Source organism: Podarcis filfolensis, assembly GCF_964270895.1.
Source record: "Podarcis filfolensis genome assembly, chromosome: 2".
In the NCBI taxonomy this organism is placed as follows: Eukaryota; Metazoa; Chordata; class Lepidosauria; order Squamata; family Lacertidae; genus Podarcis; species Podarcis filfolensis.
In genome coordinates this window covers 121,663,799-121,680,243 of record NC_139605.1, presented here as the reverse complement: position 1 = coordinate 121,680,243, position 16,445 = coordinate 121,663,799, and the positions used below count along the sequence as shown (strand labels likewise).

The 16,445-nt window shown below is 49.1% G+C and overlaps 1 protein-coding gene across 12 annotated transcripts in view; it reads left to right on the top strand.

The window, feature by feature from the left end:
* LRP1 (LDL receptor related protein 1) overlaps positions 1 to 16,427 on the top strand; it is a 312,513-nt gene extending 296,086 nt beyond the window's left edge. For all 12 annotated transcript variants that reach the window (XM_083599706.1, XM_083599705.1, XM_083599704.1 and 9 more), the window contains 13 exons: positions 1,291 to 1,559; positions 1,664 to 1,842; positions 1,923 to 2,029; positions 2,626 to 2,742; positions 3,297 to 3,473; positions 4,802 to 4,942; positions 8,422 to 8,595; positions 9,839 to 10,000; positions 10,944 to 11,118; positions 11,748 to 11,852; positions 12,549 to 12,613; positions 13,972 to 14,062; positions 15,260 to 16,427. In XM_083599706.1, the coding sequence (XP_083455832.1) occupies positions 1,291 to 1,559; positions 1,664 to 1,842; positions 1,923 to 2,029; positions 2,626 to 2,742; positions 3,297 to 3,473; positions 4,802 to 4,942; positions 8,422 to 8,595; positions 9,839 to 10,000; positions 10,944 to 11,118; positions 11,748 to 11,852; positions 12,549 to 12,613; positions 13,972 to 14,062; positions 15,260 to 15,515 (2,018 nt within the window). In that variant the 3' untranslated portion in view covers positions 15,516 to 16,427. The remainder of the gene's footprint in view (positions 1 to 1,290; positions 1,560 to 1,663; positions 1,843 to 1,922; positions 2,030 to 2,625; positions 2,743 to 3,296; positions 3,474 to 4,801; positions 4,943 to 8,421; positions 8,596 to 9,838; positions 10,001 to 10,943; positions 11,119 to 11,747; positions 11,853 to 12,548; positions 12,614 to 13,971; positions 14,063 to 15,259) is intronic.
* Positions 16,428 to 16,445: the final 18 nt, after the last annotated feature.

The window sequence follows — 16,445 nt, the reverse complement described above, 5'->3', positions numbered from 1 at the left end:
TTGGCCAAAGACTCTACCTGGCACCCCAGTCCTTCCTCAGCTTTGCTCCTAGTTCAGTGGGGAAAGGGGCTGTAATTTATTTTTACGAACCCTTTGACCACTGTTGAAGGAGCTGCAGGGGAGTCAGCTCAGCAGGGTGAGGCTGCTGCTTGAGGCAGCAGAAGCCCCCCATGGGTTTCCCACCTGCCCTCCTGCCTCCGCTACAGTGGTGCCAGTTTCAGGCAAGATCCCACCCCAAATTGCCTCAAATCATTGTTGATGGTGGTATCACTTCTCCACCAGCGGCAGATGTGGCAGGGCACGTGGCAGAGCAGGCAATGGCAGCTGTGGCAGGGCAGAGCAGCCCTTTCCGTTTCATCTTAGGCAGTGAAACAGGACACACCGCCTCTGAACTGCAGTGATATATTTCAGTGGGAGTGAACTAGAAACAACCTTAACTCTCTCATCAAAAACACTGGGAGTGCTTCATTTTGGCTGGATCATGTCCAGTGGCTGCTTTTCCTACCCCCGCTTACCTTGCCAATAGGTAGGGGTCAAAGATTACTTAAAATGTATGCAGTTTCTAACTGGGTTGGGTTGTTGTGTGCCTGCCAATTCTCTTTGAGCCTGGGACCCTAAGAGTGACCCCCCTCCCCATTTTCACGTGTGTGATACATGCTCTGAACAGTCATGTCTGCTTTCGTACAAGGCCTTCAGTTCTAGGCCACATCCAAAGATGCTCATGCATGCAAGTCAGTGGGGCTTCCCCAGAGTTGACTTCGCTGGCAGGTGGACGTCTCAAGTGAGCATGGGCTTTTGGACTGCAATCACGGTGTGCATCAAAGGGCCCATCTAGACTTCCTTTTGTGTTGTGTTTCTAGGCATGGGTCTGGGCTTTAAAGCTCCATTTGCAAGGGGTTTCTTTTTGTCCCGGTGCTCTGCCTGGAAAACCCATGTTTTACCGCTCAATCAGAGCAAACAGTGGTGGTGTTTTCTCCAGATTGCCATTTGCTCCTATTCAGTGATAAAACACAGGTTTTCCTGAGGAAAGTGCCAAGACAAAAAAACCTGCTTGGACACAGAGCTTTGAAGCACTGGCCTGTGCCTGGAAAATTCAATGCAAAAGGATCTCTGGATGAGCCCAAAGTACGACTTGCCAAGTTAAGACAGAGTACGTCATATTGGTGCCTTGCCAACTGCATTGTCTTGCCTAACAAACTTCCTTTTACATCACCCTCCTCTCCTCCAGCTTTTTCGCTTCACTGCAATGAGGTCCCCTCCCATTTTGATGCTCTTCCTCTTCCTCTCCAGGGTCTGACTACCAGATACTTTACATTGCTGACGACAACAAGATCCGCAGCATGTACCCCTTCAACCCCAACTCTGCCTATGAACCTGCCTTCCAAGGGGATGAAACTGTCCGCATTGCTGCCATGGATGTGTACGTCAAGGGCAACAAGATCTACTGGACCAACTGGCACACGGGGCGCATCTCCTGCCGTGAGCTGCCATCCTCTGCTGGCTCTAGTGCCTCCAATCGCAATCGGCGGCAGATAGATGGTGGCGTCACCCACCTCAATGTAAGTGGCAGGCTTTGCCCATGAGATAACGCAGCTTTGGGGCGGGGGGGGGGGCGCTGGAACTGAGGTTGGCCAAACTCTCGGTGCTCACCTTCTTCCTGCAGATCTCAGGGCTGAAGATGCCACGGGGCATTGCCATTGACTGGGTGGCTGGGAACATTTACTGGACAGACTCAGGGCGTGACGTCATCGAAGTGGCACAGATGAAGGGCGAGAACCGCAAGACGCTCATCTCAGGCATGATTGACGAGCCACATGCCATCGTGGTGGACCCGCTCCGAGGGTAAGACAAGACCCACCACAGTTTACTCTTGCAACTCTCTGTTCCCTTCCACACCTCACAGCATGGCTTTCTCTTTCCAGCACCATGTACTGGTCAGACTGGGGGAACCACCCTAAGATAGAGACGGCGGCAATGGACGGGACCCTGAGGGAGACGCTTGTGCAGGACAACATCCAGTGGCCAACAGGTCAGTCTGGTCGGGGTGTGTGAGTGTCGAGCCTCACTCACGCTGTGCAGCCCTGCCCAGGGCTGCCTCTTTTCTGTATCAACACACCACAGTTTCATTGATAGCACTGGGTAAATTTCCCAAACGTGGGAACGTCAGAAGTTGCCTTGTGGCTGTTAGCTCATCTCCTTACATTGCCTCCTGTTTCTTGCAGGCATTCCCAAGGCTTTCTGGCACAGGAATCTCTTTCCCAGTTCTGCTTCCTTAGCTCTTAGCTGGACCTGACCCAGGGATTGCTAGCTAGGGATGATGGGAGTCATAGTCCAAAAACAGCTAGAGACCCAAGTTTGGGAAACCCTGTCTAGGGGAAGGGCTGCTTAGCCTTTGACTGATACACCACCAGAGAGATTAGGAGGGTTGGAAAGTCTCAGCTCCTCTGCTTGCCCTGGCTGGACATGTGAAGGCCAGCCTGGGGGAGGGGGGGCTGCACACCTTCCTAAGCAACAGGCTCCATATCCTTTGGGAAGCCCACTTCATACTTTTGACACTTAAGGCATATATATGGTCCACAGGTCACCATTGATACTCACTCATAAATTGCTGTTGTTTGCCTGCAGGTCTAGCTGTTGATTACCATAACGAGCGCCTGTACTGGGCTGATGCCAAGCTCTCAGTGATTGGCAGCATCCGGCTCAATGGCACTGACCCAGTGGTGGCCATTGACAGCAAGAAAGGTAGGTGGTGGGTGCAGGGGGATGAAGCTTTGGGGAAGCCATGGGGTGGTGCCGGTCTCGGTGTGCTCAGTCCCTCCATAGCTCTTCCTCCACCTCTAGATCTGTGTTCCCAGTGCCCTTTTTTGCTTTTGGCAAAAAAATAAGGAAGACCAAAGGGCAGCACAGTGATCATGGTTAGTCCCCTTAACACAAACCAAAGCAGCAGCTGTAGTGCTAGACCCACCATCCTCCCCCCTTCAGTCTCCTTCCACCTCTTCCCAGAGAGAGGCATCTTGGTCCCATTGTAGTACTGCAGCTGGTGTTGAAAGAATTATGCTGAGAAGAGCTTGCCAGTTAATGGCCTCATTATTAAGAGAACTTGAGAGTGTTTTTATCTGCCATTCCCACAGGATTCTGAATCCCTTGCCTCTCCACAATGCCCCAAAATGGGAAACATCTTCTACCTGCCCACCCCTCCACAGCTCACCTAACTGAACTCAAGATCCTTCCAGTATCCTGAATTATGTGTCCATTAGCCAGTTTCTAACACTGCTTCCACCCCCCTTCTACCCCAGGGCTCAGCCACCCTTTCAGCATTGATATTTTTGAAGACTACATCTACGGCGTCACCTACATCAACAACCGCATCTTCAAGATTCACAAGTTTGGTAATGGGTCTGTCACCAACCTTACAGCTGGACTCAACCATGCCACCGATGTGGTGCTGTACCACCAGTATAAACAGCCAGATGGTTAGTATTGCATGTTGGGGCATCAAGCCTTCATAGAGCTTAGGTAGGTTGCAGGTGGGTGGGGCAAGTGTTGCACCAGGAAGCTCGTCGGTGCTGGGCTGTCCCGCGAGGAAGCTGCCTCTGCAGCTCCCTCATGCGCTGGAGCCTAGTGGAGGAGAGCCATGACAATGCTGCCGCCGCCTCTCCTGCCCCCAGGTCAGGCATAACCTGGGAGTGGAGCTCTGACATGGCAACACTGGACACTGGAGCCCAGCAGAGGAGAGGTGTGGTGATGCTGCCACCTCCTCTCTGCCGCTTCCAGCCCCGGGTCAGGCCTGACCCAGCAGTGGAGCTGCGGCCTCCTCAGCTCCCTCGCACGCCAGAGCCTAGCGGAGAGCATCCCTTACCCAGCCATAAAGGACAAGGAGGTGCTGCCACTACCACAGCCCTGAAGGCCTGGCCTGGATGCAGCTGCCCTCCTCACAGCTCCAGCCTCAATGAAGGAGCCTGTCGTGTGGGCATCTGGTTGCGCCTGCTCAAAAAAATGTGCCTGGGGCAGCGCCCCCCCCCCCCAGTCTAGACCTCTGCTGCATAGCAAAAGAGGGTAGGAAGTCATGTTGACCTCATGCTATGCCAACTTAGGAGACCCATAATAGATCTGAGGTTGAAGAGATAATATGGAGATGTCTTTGTGAGTCTGAATCTTACTTTTCGACATGGGGAAGGAATAGAGATGGCTGCCCAGGCAGGTAGCAAAATCTGCTTCCTTGGGGACTTTCCAGCAATGGTCGGATTCCTGCCGGGAATGCAGGTGCATGGCTGGAAAGTGGACAATAGAATCGTTTGTTTTCTGCAATCTGCATTAATTTCTAGTTGTAATGCTGTTCTCAGTAACATGATTTTGCCTGAATGGACGCTCCTCAGTCCAACTTGATAAATCAATTAACACAGCAGACACAGCAGTTAGTTAGACTGGGGGCTCTTGGTATTTGCAGTTTGATGATAAGGGGACATGATGGCAAACTGATGGAGAAAATATGGCAGGCATAGGCAAACTCCAGCCCTCCAGATGTTTGGGACTATAATTCCCATCATCCCTGACCACTGGTCCTGTTAGCATCTGGAGTTCCAGAGTTTGCCTATGCCTGAAATATGGCCACAGTGGTCACTGAGCCAGGAGAGAGCAGGCTGGATAGCAGAGGGGCCATTCAGAAACCAGGGGAGGAAGAGGCAGTTCCGAGGCTGGAGAGTGCAAGTTCTCTTTCAGACCATATTTTGAGAAGCAGAGGGGCTGCCGTCCAGCAAGAGCCTCTGCTGAACTCTTATTGCTTGGCATCTTTCCTCTCCAGTGACCAACCCCTGCGACAGGAAGAAATGTGAATGGCTCTGCCTCCTGAGTCCCAGCGGCCCTGTGTGCACCTGCCCCAATGGCAGGAGGCTGGACAATGGCACCTGTGTGCTCGTCCCCTCACCTACCGTCTCACCTGTAGGTAAGTGCTTACACACACAGAATGAGGCATGTCTTGCCTTCCTCAACCATACTGCTTTTGCCCTCTGTTAAAATGCCTTCTGTTTTTAACCCCTGGCCCAGGAAGTGAAATCTGCACTTTTCTTTTCAGTCGTCCTCAGTTCCCAGTGCGGGCAGCCCCTGTGACCTTGTGAGTCACCATCAGTTTGTGTTGAATATACTGGCCACGTTATGCCTTTGGCTGCCTCTGGGTTCATATTTCGGAAGCTGAGCACACACTTTGTATGAGGAAGCTCCCTGGTCCAGTCCCTGGAATTTCCAGTTTAAAAAAAGATTGGGTGATGTGAAAGGCTTCTTCTCTTGAGACCCCAAGAAGCTGCTACCTGCCAGAGTAGACAATACTAGGCTAGATGAACGTTTTCTGCTCTCTGAAGATCCCTGGCGCAACTGGAACCCACTGTGTTGGGTTTTGTCCAAGTGGCTGGTGTTTGTTGTTCTTCAGGAGAAGCAACCAGGAAAGGCAAAAACTTACTGCCAATAGCTGCATGGAAATCTGACTCTGTTCCCAGGGCAGCAACGAGTCTCTTTCCTGCTCCAGTTTTCACTCACATCCTTTCGTCTGCTTTGGAGAATAAGTGATGTTAAGTTCCTTCCTGCTTGTGGACTCACTCCATGCAGCTTACACACTGAAAATCCTACAGAGTACCCTGATGAAAACAAGAATGAAAAACTTCAGGCACATAATTAAAAAGAGCAAATAGGGATTACATCCTACAACCAAATCGGCAGTCACCAATCACTTTTTAAAAATGAAAATAGAGGAAGGAGGTTGAGACTGAAGAATTACCTGCTTGGGCAATGCATCCCAATGGATAGGGACCACTACTGAAAAGGCCCTGTGCTGCTTGTGAACACACACCTTGCCGCAGGGCCTCTCTCGCAGATATTGTAGGACATGAAATTCCCATTATACAAGGAAGAAAACTGCCTTTCACTACATTATAGTATTTGTCCATCTAGTATTGTCTGCTCTGCTTGGTGGTGGCTCTTCAGGGTCACAGAGAGAACTTTCACTTGATTCTAGTATCTGATCTTTTAGTGGAAGATGCCAGGGGTTGACTCTGAAACCTTCCTCAAGCAAGGCATGTGCCCTGCCACTGATCTGTTGTCCTTTCCTTGAACCAATTGCCATCTGCCCTCCCCACAACATGGGAGAGGTGAGCTGCTGTGAACTCCCTCACAGATTCTTGCTTAGATCCAGTGATTCATGCCTAGCCAGAGGTTGGCTTACATCATCGAGAGGTAAATGCAGGAATTATTACTTGAGGGCTTGTACAGTAACCAAGGGATACAATGTAAAATTCATATGCATCCTGGGGCTATTCAGTTTGAGGCTGAAACAAACTCCTGCCATATAAACACTCTTTATTTTATTTATTTTTGCCTTTCATAGGCAATACCTACTCCCAAATCTATTGTCTCCTTTGGAGATGGGGGAGGAATAGACAAATTCCTCTAGACTTCATTGTGTCAAGCTACATGAACTATTCTCTTGTGCTCTCCAAAACCCCATGTACACTGATGGCTCTTGTCAGGAATAAATAACACTGAGTAAGTGAAGTTAACTTATTATTAGAAAAAACCAAGGCCAGCTTAGGAGTGACAAGCCTAATGAGCACAGCAACTCTTTTCGCTAGGTCTTGCCCTTATGAGGCAGTTTTAGAGCTAACAGTCCCCACCTCGATGTTAGAATTCCTGCTCTGTGATTGCGGTCATGGGATTCTTGTCTTTCACCTGACGGTGTGAGTTTTGACTCCACAGAGTAGGAAGTGACGGAGACAGGATGTTTGTGTTACTGTGGTCCATGAAGTGGGACTATTGTCCTTTGTTCTTTCTCTTTGCTGTCTGATGCTAGAGAGAGAGGGAGCCATGTTGCAATGCTCCGTTGAGAGCTTTCCAATTCTGAACAGTAGGATTGTGAGCACTAATCTGTTTAGCAGACACACTAACAATCCTACTGTTCAGGATTGGAAAGCTCTCAAGCGCATAGCACATTACCTGAGAGGTACTATGCACTACAGACTCAGATTCACTAATCTGAAGTCTGGAGGTCTTGAGATTTTTGCAGATGCAAGTTTTGGAAGTGACACCACAGATGGCACAAGCACTTCCAGGGTGTGCTACATGTATAACCAGTGTCTGTTTGACTGGCTGTGCAAGAAGCAGACAACAGTGAGCCTGAGTTCTTGTGAAGCTGAACTCAATGCACTCTCATATTCACTTATGGATTGTGAACGGTTGTTACAGCTGTTTCAGGACGTCAGGGTTAATGTGAAATATCCTATACAGGTTTATCAAGACAACAGGTCCTGTTTGGCTTTGCTAGCTTCAGAGAGTTGCAAGCAAAGAACCAAGTACTTGCAGATAAAATTACATCATGCAAGGGAATGTCTTTGGAAAGGACTCATTCAGGTGTCCTACATGTCATGAAACGAGATTCCTGTTGTCTAAAGTTGTTAACAGGGAACAACTTCAGATTTATGTACAGCAGTTGCAGTTAGGTTGAAATATTGCGCCAGAGGTTACATGGAAAGGGGGAGGATGTTGGAAATTTCCATTCCACCTTAAGGAGCAGACATGGGATTGTTACGTGTCACATGTCTGTTTACATTCCAGCACAGTTTGCTGGGAACTTCCGTTGTGTGTATAGCTTTTGCTTTTGACTCTCTGAGAAGACGAAAGAGAGATGACATGTTTTCTTTGTCCTGATTTATGCTTAAAAATTCTGTAGCTGTTAGTATGTTTCCACAAGCCTCACGCCACTTCTGTTTGTGCAGTATGTTCTGCTAATATAGTGTGCTCAGGCTTTGAAGTCTGAGTCACTGATTTACGTCGCACCAGAGATCGGGGGATCGTCACGACTGGAAGGGCATGATCCAGCTGGGGGCTAGCCAGCTGGCTTCCCGACCCCCGAAGGATGCTGACACTCCCCATAGCTGACTAAATCTCTTCCTTCCCCAGGATCCTTTCCAAGCAATCTGAGACTCCGCCAGCACACCTCTTTCTGCTTCTCCCTCTTCATAGCTCTTCTGGTCCTGGGAAACCAGGAGGAGCTTGTTGCAGTAGGAGGGAGAGACATGGCTTCTTCACCAGCCTGACCCATCTCTGCCTCTTGGCCTCCCTCCTCTCCTGCTTCCACCTCTGCATCTGATTCTGGAATTCTTTCTGCTACAGATTCTCCCTACTCACTAAACCCTGTTGCCTCTCCAGCTTCTGACACCTCTTTCTCCCAGTTTTCTCCCTCTTCTCTGTCTAACCCCTCATCGTCATCCCACCACCAATCCTCAGGCTTTGAGCCTTCGTCTCTTGGGGAGTTCCCCATCGGGTGCCTCCCACTATTCCTCTGCATTCAGCCAGTCCGTGACAACACTAAGTAAACTATAAATAATAATGAGTATCTCCCTCACTTTCTTGCCTGCTTTGCTTTTCTCTCTCTTGTAGTTCCAGCCACCGACACCTGCGACCTGGTTTGCCTCAATGGTGGCAGCTGCTTCTTGAATGCCCGCAAGCAGCCCAAGTGCCGGTGCCAGCCGCGCTACATCGGGGACAAGTGCCAGCATGACCAGTGCTCTGACTACTGCCAGAATGGGGGCACCTGTGCTGCTTCCCCATCTGGTGAGTGGGGTGGGGTGCTGGGAGAAGGTGTAACTTAGGGTTGGAGTCAGGGCAGCGGAGGAGACACGAGAACCAAGGAGATCCATTGCTTCAAGTGCTGAAGTTAAAATTCAGCATCTGATTTTCAGGATGGACTTCTGCAAAGTTGCATTAATCCATTTGTGGTTTGAGACTTTTCAGCTCCCTATTGTTTGTGGCCAAAAAAAAGAAATTGATCTCTGTTCCGAAGTGAACTGGAGCTGAGGGCTCATGCCAGCAGCAGTTAAACAGCCGTGGGGAACCTGCAGACTGCCAATTGTTCTTTGCATGTGCCTTTTAAATATGGTGCCAAATGCCAGCCTGCAAGGGAGACTTGTTTTGCACTCAGGAGCTCCTTCGTGCATCCAGTACCTGCTGAAAGTGGCCAGGTGCAAATGCCGCTGGAATCGGAGCTCCCCATTTGAGCCGATCCCCCCCCCCCAAAGTGTGACTCCAAGCTTAAAGCCAGAGGTGCAAGGGAAGAGTTATGAGTCCACATGGAGAGTGCTCCCAGTTCTTCACCTGAAGTTGAATCATGTGGTTGACAGGTGACCCTGCCCACTGGCCTGGGGGGGGGCAGATCCAGTTCCATAGCTCCACACCTGCAGTAAAGGAAAAAATGGATCCCAGGGTAACAAAATAAAATTTCTGCCATCTAAAGATTCTTTGTCGATTTATTTGTTTGTTTTAGTAAAACATATGCACTTATAATCTCCCCAAAGTTAAACAATAAAATTGAGGCAATGTTTTTTTAAAAATATGGGATTAAGTCCCAACAGGGGTGGAAAGGCATCTGTCGGGGATTCTTCAGCTGAGATTCCTGCATTGCAGGGAGTTGTATTGGATTGCCCTTGGGGTCCCTCTAACTCTACAGTTCTGTGATTCTATGAAATACAAGAGTGGTAAAATATTCTCCTGTCTGCCATGTTCCTGGATCACCACTTCCCAGGAGGTACCATATACATTCAACTGGCTGTTGGGTTTCCTCAAAGATCTTGTTATGCCTGTGGTGGGGAAAACATGTGGTTATCCAGATGTCACTGGACTACAACTCCCATCATCCCTGACCCTTGGCCTTGCTGAATGGGGCTGGTGGGACTTGAAGTCACAACAACATATGCAGGACAGGTGCCTTTTGTTGGCTGCAGCAGTCCATGTAGCATTAAGTCAGTTATATGGGCCCAGCCTTGCTAACGATAACCTGCGTTCTACCCTCCCACCCCAGGGATGCCGACTTGCCGCTGCCCCAACGGCTTCACTGGCTCTCGGTGCAACAAGCAGCTGTGCACAGACTACTGCCTCAACAACGGCAGCTGCACCGTCAACCAGGGTAACCAGCCCAACTGCCGCTGCCTAACTGATTTCATCGGTGACAAGTGCCAATACCGTAAGTGCCTGCCAGCTCCCAAGGCCACAGCAGACCCCCCACACACACACGCACTGGCCAAAGGAGGAAATGTCAGGGAGATCGGCCCAATTTTTTAGTTTCTTAGAATATAAATCACAAAAACAAACAATCCAATCCAAGAGTAAAGTGAAAACCTATTTTCAGAACTACAAATGATCAAATCATTTAGTTAAAAAAACAAAAACGCCTTGGCAGTCAACACTGTTATAGAGCAGAAAACTTGCCCATAACTTTTTCCCTGCTAGAGCTTATAAAACAATCCTTTAAAACTTGTTTGCGTCAACCAGCAACTGCCTGATTTGAAATCACCTGATTGACCTTCTAAAAAAGTTACACAATGAATAGTGGAATCTATTCCTGCACATGAAAAGGGCAATGAGAGGGTAGTCTAGCATACAAGGTCTTCAATGCAGCCTCGTCTGCATATGCCAAGACAATATTAAATAATTTACTGGTCACATATTCTGTGCGAATCATTTGAAATCTTAGCTGAATAAAGACATGTCTGACGGCAGGGGAAGCTTGTTAATTCCTGCAGATAAACATCCCATTTATTGTCTGATTTAATTTTAGTATACCAAACTGAGGACCTTGAATTCTTCATACATTCAGAGTCCCTTTGGGTATCTTCAGCAAAAATCACATTGCAGGGGAATCACTGTGTCTTCATTTCCATCCAGTGTGAGGTCTAATTTCCGTGCCCCATCAGTGGGATGACTGTCAGAAAAGCACTTGAGAATTTGCCCCTTTTGTGATTGATTTTTTTAAAATATATTTTTATTGTTAAATAAATGAACAAATGTTAAATAGATAGTGCAACGGAGATGAAGTTTATGAACCCTGGGGTATGGTAGAGTCTCAGGACCTTGTTCAGGAATGAATCCTATGTCTCGTGCTGCAACATCTTTTCTGTACCCCTCAGGCCAGTGCTCAAACTTCTGTGAGAACAATGGTGTGTGCCAGCTGACTGCCGCTGGAGCTCGCCTGTGCCGCTGCCCGCCATATTACTATGGTGACCGCTGCCAGCATAACAAGTGTGACCGCTGTCTCAAGGGCAATTGCTCCATCATCCAGCAGACTGGCAACGTCAGCTGCACGTAGGTGCCAAGAGTTGCTTGGGGGTTGGAAGTAGAGGAGGTCTGAGATGGTCCTGAGAGATAGGCGTCAAGAGTGCTTTGGTTCCCCTGCCCACAGAGGCATTGGAGAAGCACCACACAACGCAGCTGGCAGGGGGAACTGGACTGTCACCATGGACACCCAAGTGGCGAGGAACCAGGATAGGGTTTTTGGGGCAACAAGTTGGGCTGCTGTGATGTTGCAGGACACATTTGTGGGGCTTTTATGTGTGCACACGGCTGTCTGGTATCCTTTCCAAAGGGACACCATGGGAGTCCCATCCAAAGTATCCCTGGCTGTTAAGTTGTGAGGGGTCTCCTAGATCAGTTTCTGTGGTTGGTGTGTTATGGGTTGGGACAGGATCCCACAAGCAGAACATTAAAAGATGGGAGCAGGGGTGCTAAGTTGAGGTACACGCAGAGGCTGTGCTGGAGAGAAGGCCTGTTTCGGGGGGGGGGGGTTAACGCTCCTACGGCAGGAAGCTGCTGGGGACAGATAGGCTAGAAAGGTTGGACTTGTAACTGGTTGTGCTTTACACTCTGGGCAGTAGCAGAGGGAGGGGGAGGGGGAGTTTCTGCCACGTTGACCGCATCTCCCTTCTACATTGCAGCTGCCCTGATGGCAGGATAGCCCCCAGTTGCTTGACTTGCAACAACTACTGCTACAATGGGGGCACTTGCACCATGAATGCTGAAACTTCGATGCCTGAGTGCCAGTGAGTTTGGAGGGGAACGGGGGTGAAGGGAGAGGGGGCGCATGCCTGCTTACTTTCAGTGAGACAAGTCTTCACCCAGCTTCCTATCCTGTGCTCTCCTAACTCACAGATTCCAAGCCCACCTCCATACTAAGACAGGCGTGCTCCTAAATAACCTGTTTCCTTGAATTGTGTAGTTTTCCTGCTGTCCATCTCATGTGACCTGCCTGCCATTTCCCCTGTTTTGCCCCATAGGGAAATGGGCCATAGCTCAATGGTAGCACATTTGGCTTGCATGTAGAAGGTCCCAGGTTCGGTCCCTGGCATCTCCGGATAGAACTGGGAGAAACCTCTTTCTGAAGCTCTGGAGAGCCACTACCAATCTCTGTGGACAATACTGAGTTAGATGGACCCAACTCAGTATAAGGCAGCTTCTTGTGTTCCTTCCAAAATGGGCTTTGCATGAGAGATACTCCTGCATGCTGGATTATGGCACAACCTGCACACCCTTCCTGCAGTCCTCTGCTGAAGTCATCCTGGCTTCCCTGTATCTCATGAGTTCCATTCAGCTACTCCAGTGTTCTCCTCAGCATAATCTGCCCCCTTCTCTCTCTCTCTCTCCTCACACCACTTTTTCAGCATATTCCTTGCCCAAGGAAGTTCTTGCTTGTGTCCATCCCACAGCCACGAACACCCACATGCTTTTTTGCTTTTCAGGTGCGCATTGGAGATGACAGGGGAGCGCTGTGAGAGATCTGCAAGCAACGAGCAGCAGAGCAACCGTATGTAGAGTGGGGGCTCAAGGGCAGCCGCTGTGGGGGTTGATGGGGGGCGTGTGAGTGTGTCAGGTGGATGTGGGCTGCAGCTGGAGAGAGTCAGGGAACACCTGTTCATGCAGGGGTGGTGACTTTTCCATACTAGCCAGAGGGACATGGCCCATGGCATTCTGGTCCTTGAGGCAGTATATTCAAATGGTTATTCCCTTCCTGACACAGGGGAACAATCCACTCAGAGGCTCCCCTGCATGTCTTGTTTAAATGAATAGGAAGCACTGCGCATAAGAGGAGCCCTGCTAGATTCAGCAGGACACAAGCACAGCTCATGCTCCCTGCAACTCTGCCTCATAGGCTGGAGGCGACATGGAGACACCTTGGCTAGAAACCATTGATAGACTTGCCCTCTGTGAAAGGAAGCACATGGTTGTGTTCTCATTCAGCTCTGTTTGTGCAGAAGAAACATCTCAGGGGATTGTGTCCTGTGGGTCAGCTCTGTCTCCCTGCCACTCTGCTGCCCTCAGTGGCACATGAAATCTGCCTCCTGGCATGTCCACCTTGTGAGAAATGCGCCCATTTATTAAATTATATGCAGGCCGGGGTGTGTGTGTGCGTGCAGTAGGCACAGGAGCTTTTTAGGTCCAGATTCCACAAACGTTTGTGAGTGTCCATTGTCAAGGCGAAAAATACTTGGCCTACATGTAAACATCCCGGAAATGCTGCAGGATAGAAAACTTTTTTACTTTTTAAAAATTCATGGATAGGCCTACATTCTATCGGATTATCAAGTGAAATGTCTTCACAAAGACAGAGGGAGGTCTTTGGTGTATTTCCTAGCTAGAGGTGTGTCGGTGGAGAGTTTTCCAGATTGCACCTTTTTCTCTTCCCTGTACAGTACTAGTGAACGTTTTCCATTCACCTGCACAGAAAACTGTCTCTGTTCGTTATATTTATACCTTAACCTTTCCTCCAAGGAGCTCAGGGTGGCAGTCGTGGGGTTTTCTCATCCCAGCCCCATTTTATCCTCACAAGCTACCCTGTGAGGTAGCTTAGGCTGGGAGATGGTATTAACCGGTCAGAGGTAAACTGAGTGGAGATTTGAACTTGGGTCTCTCCTGTGCTAGCCTGATAAGCTAATCGATGCACCACACTGGTCCTCATTTGGACCTAGAGGGAAATGAGATGCCTTTGCTTCTTGGATATTTGAGTACATCTGTATCCATCTTGCCCAGAAATGGAAATATATATGCAGACATAAGGGACAGGCTGTGCATATTTAGTGTTGATGAGATCTTTGCTCTGTCTTGGGGTGTGGGCTACGAGGGACGCTTCCTAGTCAGTGACCAGTGTTTCCCCACCTCCTGTAGGAACCGTGTCCATCATCATCCCAATCCTCCTCCTGCTGCTGGTGATACTGGTGGCAGGAGCTGTGGTCTGGTACAAGAAACGGATTAAAGGGTAAGCAAAGCACTCAGGAACTGTGACTGTGGGTGGTGTTTGAGTGTGTTGCATATCTACTGCCATGGAGATGGGGGAGCTTTTAGATTCTGTGTTGCATATTAAACTAGACTTCCTCTTGCACAAACACAAAACCTCCTCTTGGCCCTCCACATCCCATGATGTAACCATCCATGAACAGGGAATGAATATTGATTGTGTCCGTGCTTCAACCTGCTGCAATTCTGCTTCTCATTGCTGAGGCCTCATTCGTTTTGGTCATTTGTACATCTGCCTCATGTCATGGTATATTTAGAGCCCTAGTGGGGTATCTGGGTTCTCTGTGGGAGATGTGTGTGGATGAAGCTGCCCTGCCTGCTGCCCTCTTGGATCTTTTTTGAACTCTCATGGTTCCCAAGAACATACTAAGGGGTCACACCCATAAAGAGGGGAAACACATTTTCAGCTCAGCATACAGATCATCAGGTCTGCTGCAGTTCAATAGAAACACATGGTGGGTTACTCAAAAGTTTGGGCTAGTAGAGGCAGACCAGCTCTGTCCATGGCCAGTGGCCATGATGGCCAAGATGGAAGTAAACAAGAGACCAGTTTGCACCTGTTTTCAGCATAGACTCTGCCGGTGAACTGCATGCTAAATCTAGTTCCGTTCAATCAGGGATGGATGCAGAATGCTGCTCATCAGCCTCCCATTCCAATCCCTTCATACCTTGGTATTTTATCCTGAGTCAGACCATTGGCTCATGAAAGCAAGTGCTCTCTACTTGGATTGACAGTGACTCTCCCATTACTCACACACATGACTGTTGATGTCATAATCCTTTCTACACCATTACAAAGGAAGCCTGGGGTTCCATCGTGCTCTGATTTCACTGTAACATAAAGTGGGGTAGGGAAGGGTGCTTAACTTCCCTCTGCTGCTAGTTCTTTCCTGCAGATGCACTCACTTTTTAAATATAGTGGGGGTTTTCTGGAGGGGTGTATTTGCATACAGTAATCAGTAGATGCAGAAGACATTAAGCACCCCACCCTCCTGCCAATGATTTCTTGCAAGTGCCCCCCCTCATTAGCATTTGTACAACCTTGGCATTTGCTGAGAACAGTGCCCTGAATGTCTAGTCACTGCTGCTCCTCCCCACTCTGAACAGCATGATAAGCCCACCTTGACCTCCGCTTCATCCCCGTCTTCCTCACCCCCAGGGCCAAAGGCTTCCAACACCAGCGCATGACCAACGGTGCCATGAATGTGGAGATCGGCAACCCCACCTATAAGATGTACGAAGGGGACCCCGACGCAGATGATGTGGGGGAGCTGCTAGATGCTGACTTCGCCCTGGACCCCGACAAGGTTTGGAAGCGGGAGCAGGGAGACAGACTAACATGCAAAGGCTGCTTGAGGTTGCTTTGGAGAAAGGACTCCAAAGTCCTCTGGAGGGGGAGAAGGGAAAAGGAGTGAACAAAAGCACCTGGCAGGGGCTGGAAGGCAAACGTGGCAGGGTGCACAGAGGGAATAGCAGAATGAAAAAAGTAGAGCCCAAGATAAGGCCAGCTTAGAATCAGAGGATCCTGGGGACCCTTTGCTTTGAGGGTGCTGAGCCTTTTTGAGGCCAGGACCCCAAGTAGACACATCCTTCACAAACCCCAGGGAAGTTGTTTTTAATCCTAGCGTGTATCTGGTTCTGTCCCCACAATTTGGGCAGCCAGCAACAGGCTTGCAAGTCTTGCAAAATTATAAATAGCTAATGTTTGTCTGATTCCACAAAAGCAAACAATAAACACTGCTCTCAGAAGATGCTTCAATTTGAGGTGGTATCACCTCTGCATGTGTTTTCTTCACAATTCAGATGTGGTGCTTCTACAAGGCCAAGTAACTGATGAAACTCTTTGGCACTAAAGACCAGTGCCAGGTGGAAAGCTTCATGGTTAAGAGATCACAAGCGCACCCAGAGAGTTGCGTGTTCACCTTCCCTGTCTGAAGCAAATTCCTTCCTCCTTGCCCTTAACTAAGGATAGGTTGAAGTACTAGTTGAGGCATCCAGACTTAGTTTTAGGGGCTGGGGCAAAAATGCCCCCTGAAGATTGTATTCGTCTTTGCCAGGGGGTGGGCAGATTTTAAGAATGTTCAGGGGTGGTGGCCTTACCTTTAAGTATGAAGAAACCAAGGACCTTTTTAATCATCACCAGCATCTTTTACCAAAAAGAAAGCACCTTGCCATCACTAGGTGCAGCGACTTAGTTACTCTGCTTTGCTCCTTGGACAGAATGCTCCTAGGAGTAACGTTTTGCCCCCTCCAGACTGGTAGTTTTTGGGGCAGCTGTATTCTCCAATATGTCATGGGTGCAATAATAGTGCATTAGTGGTGGATTTGTATTAAACCATCCATAT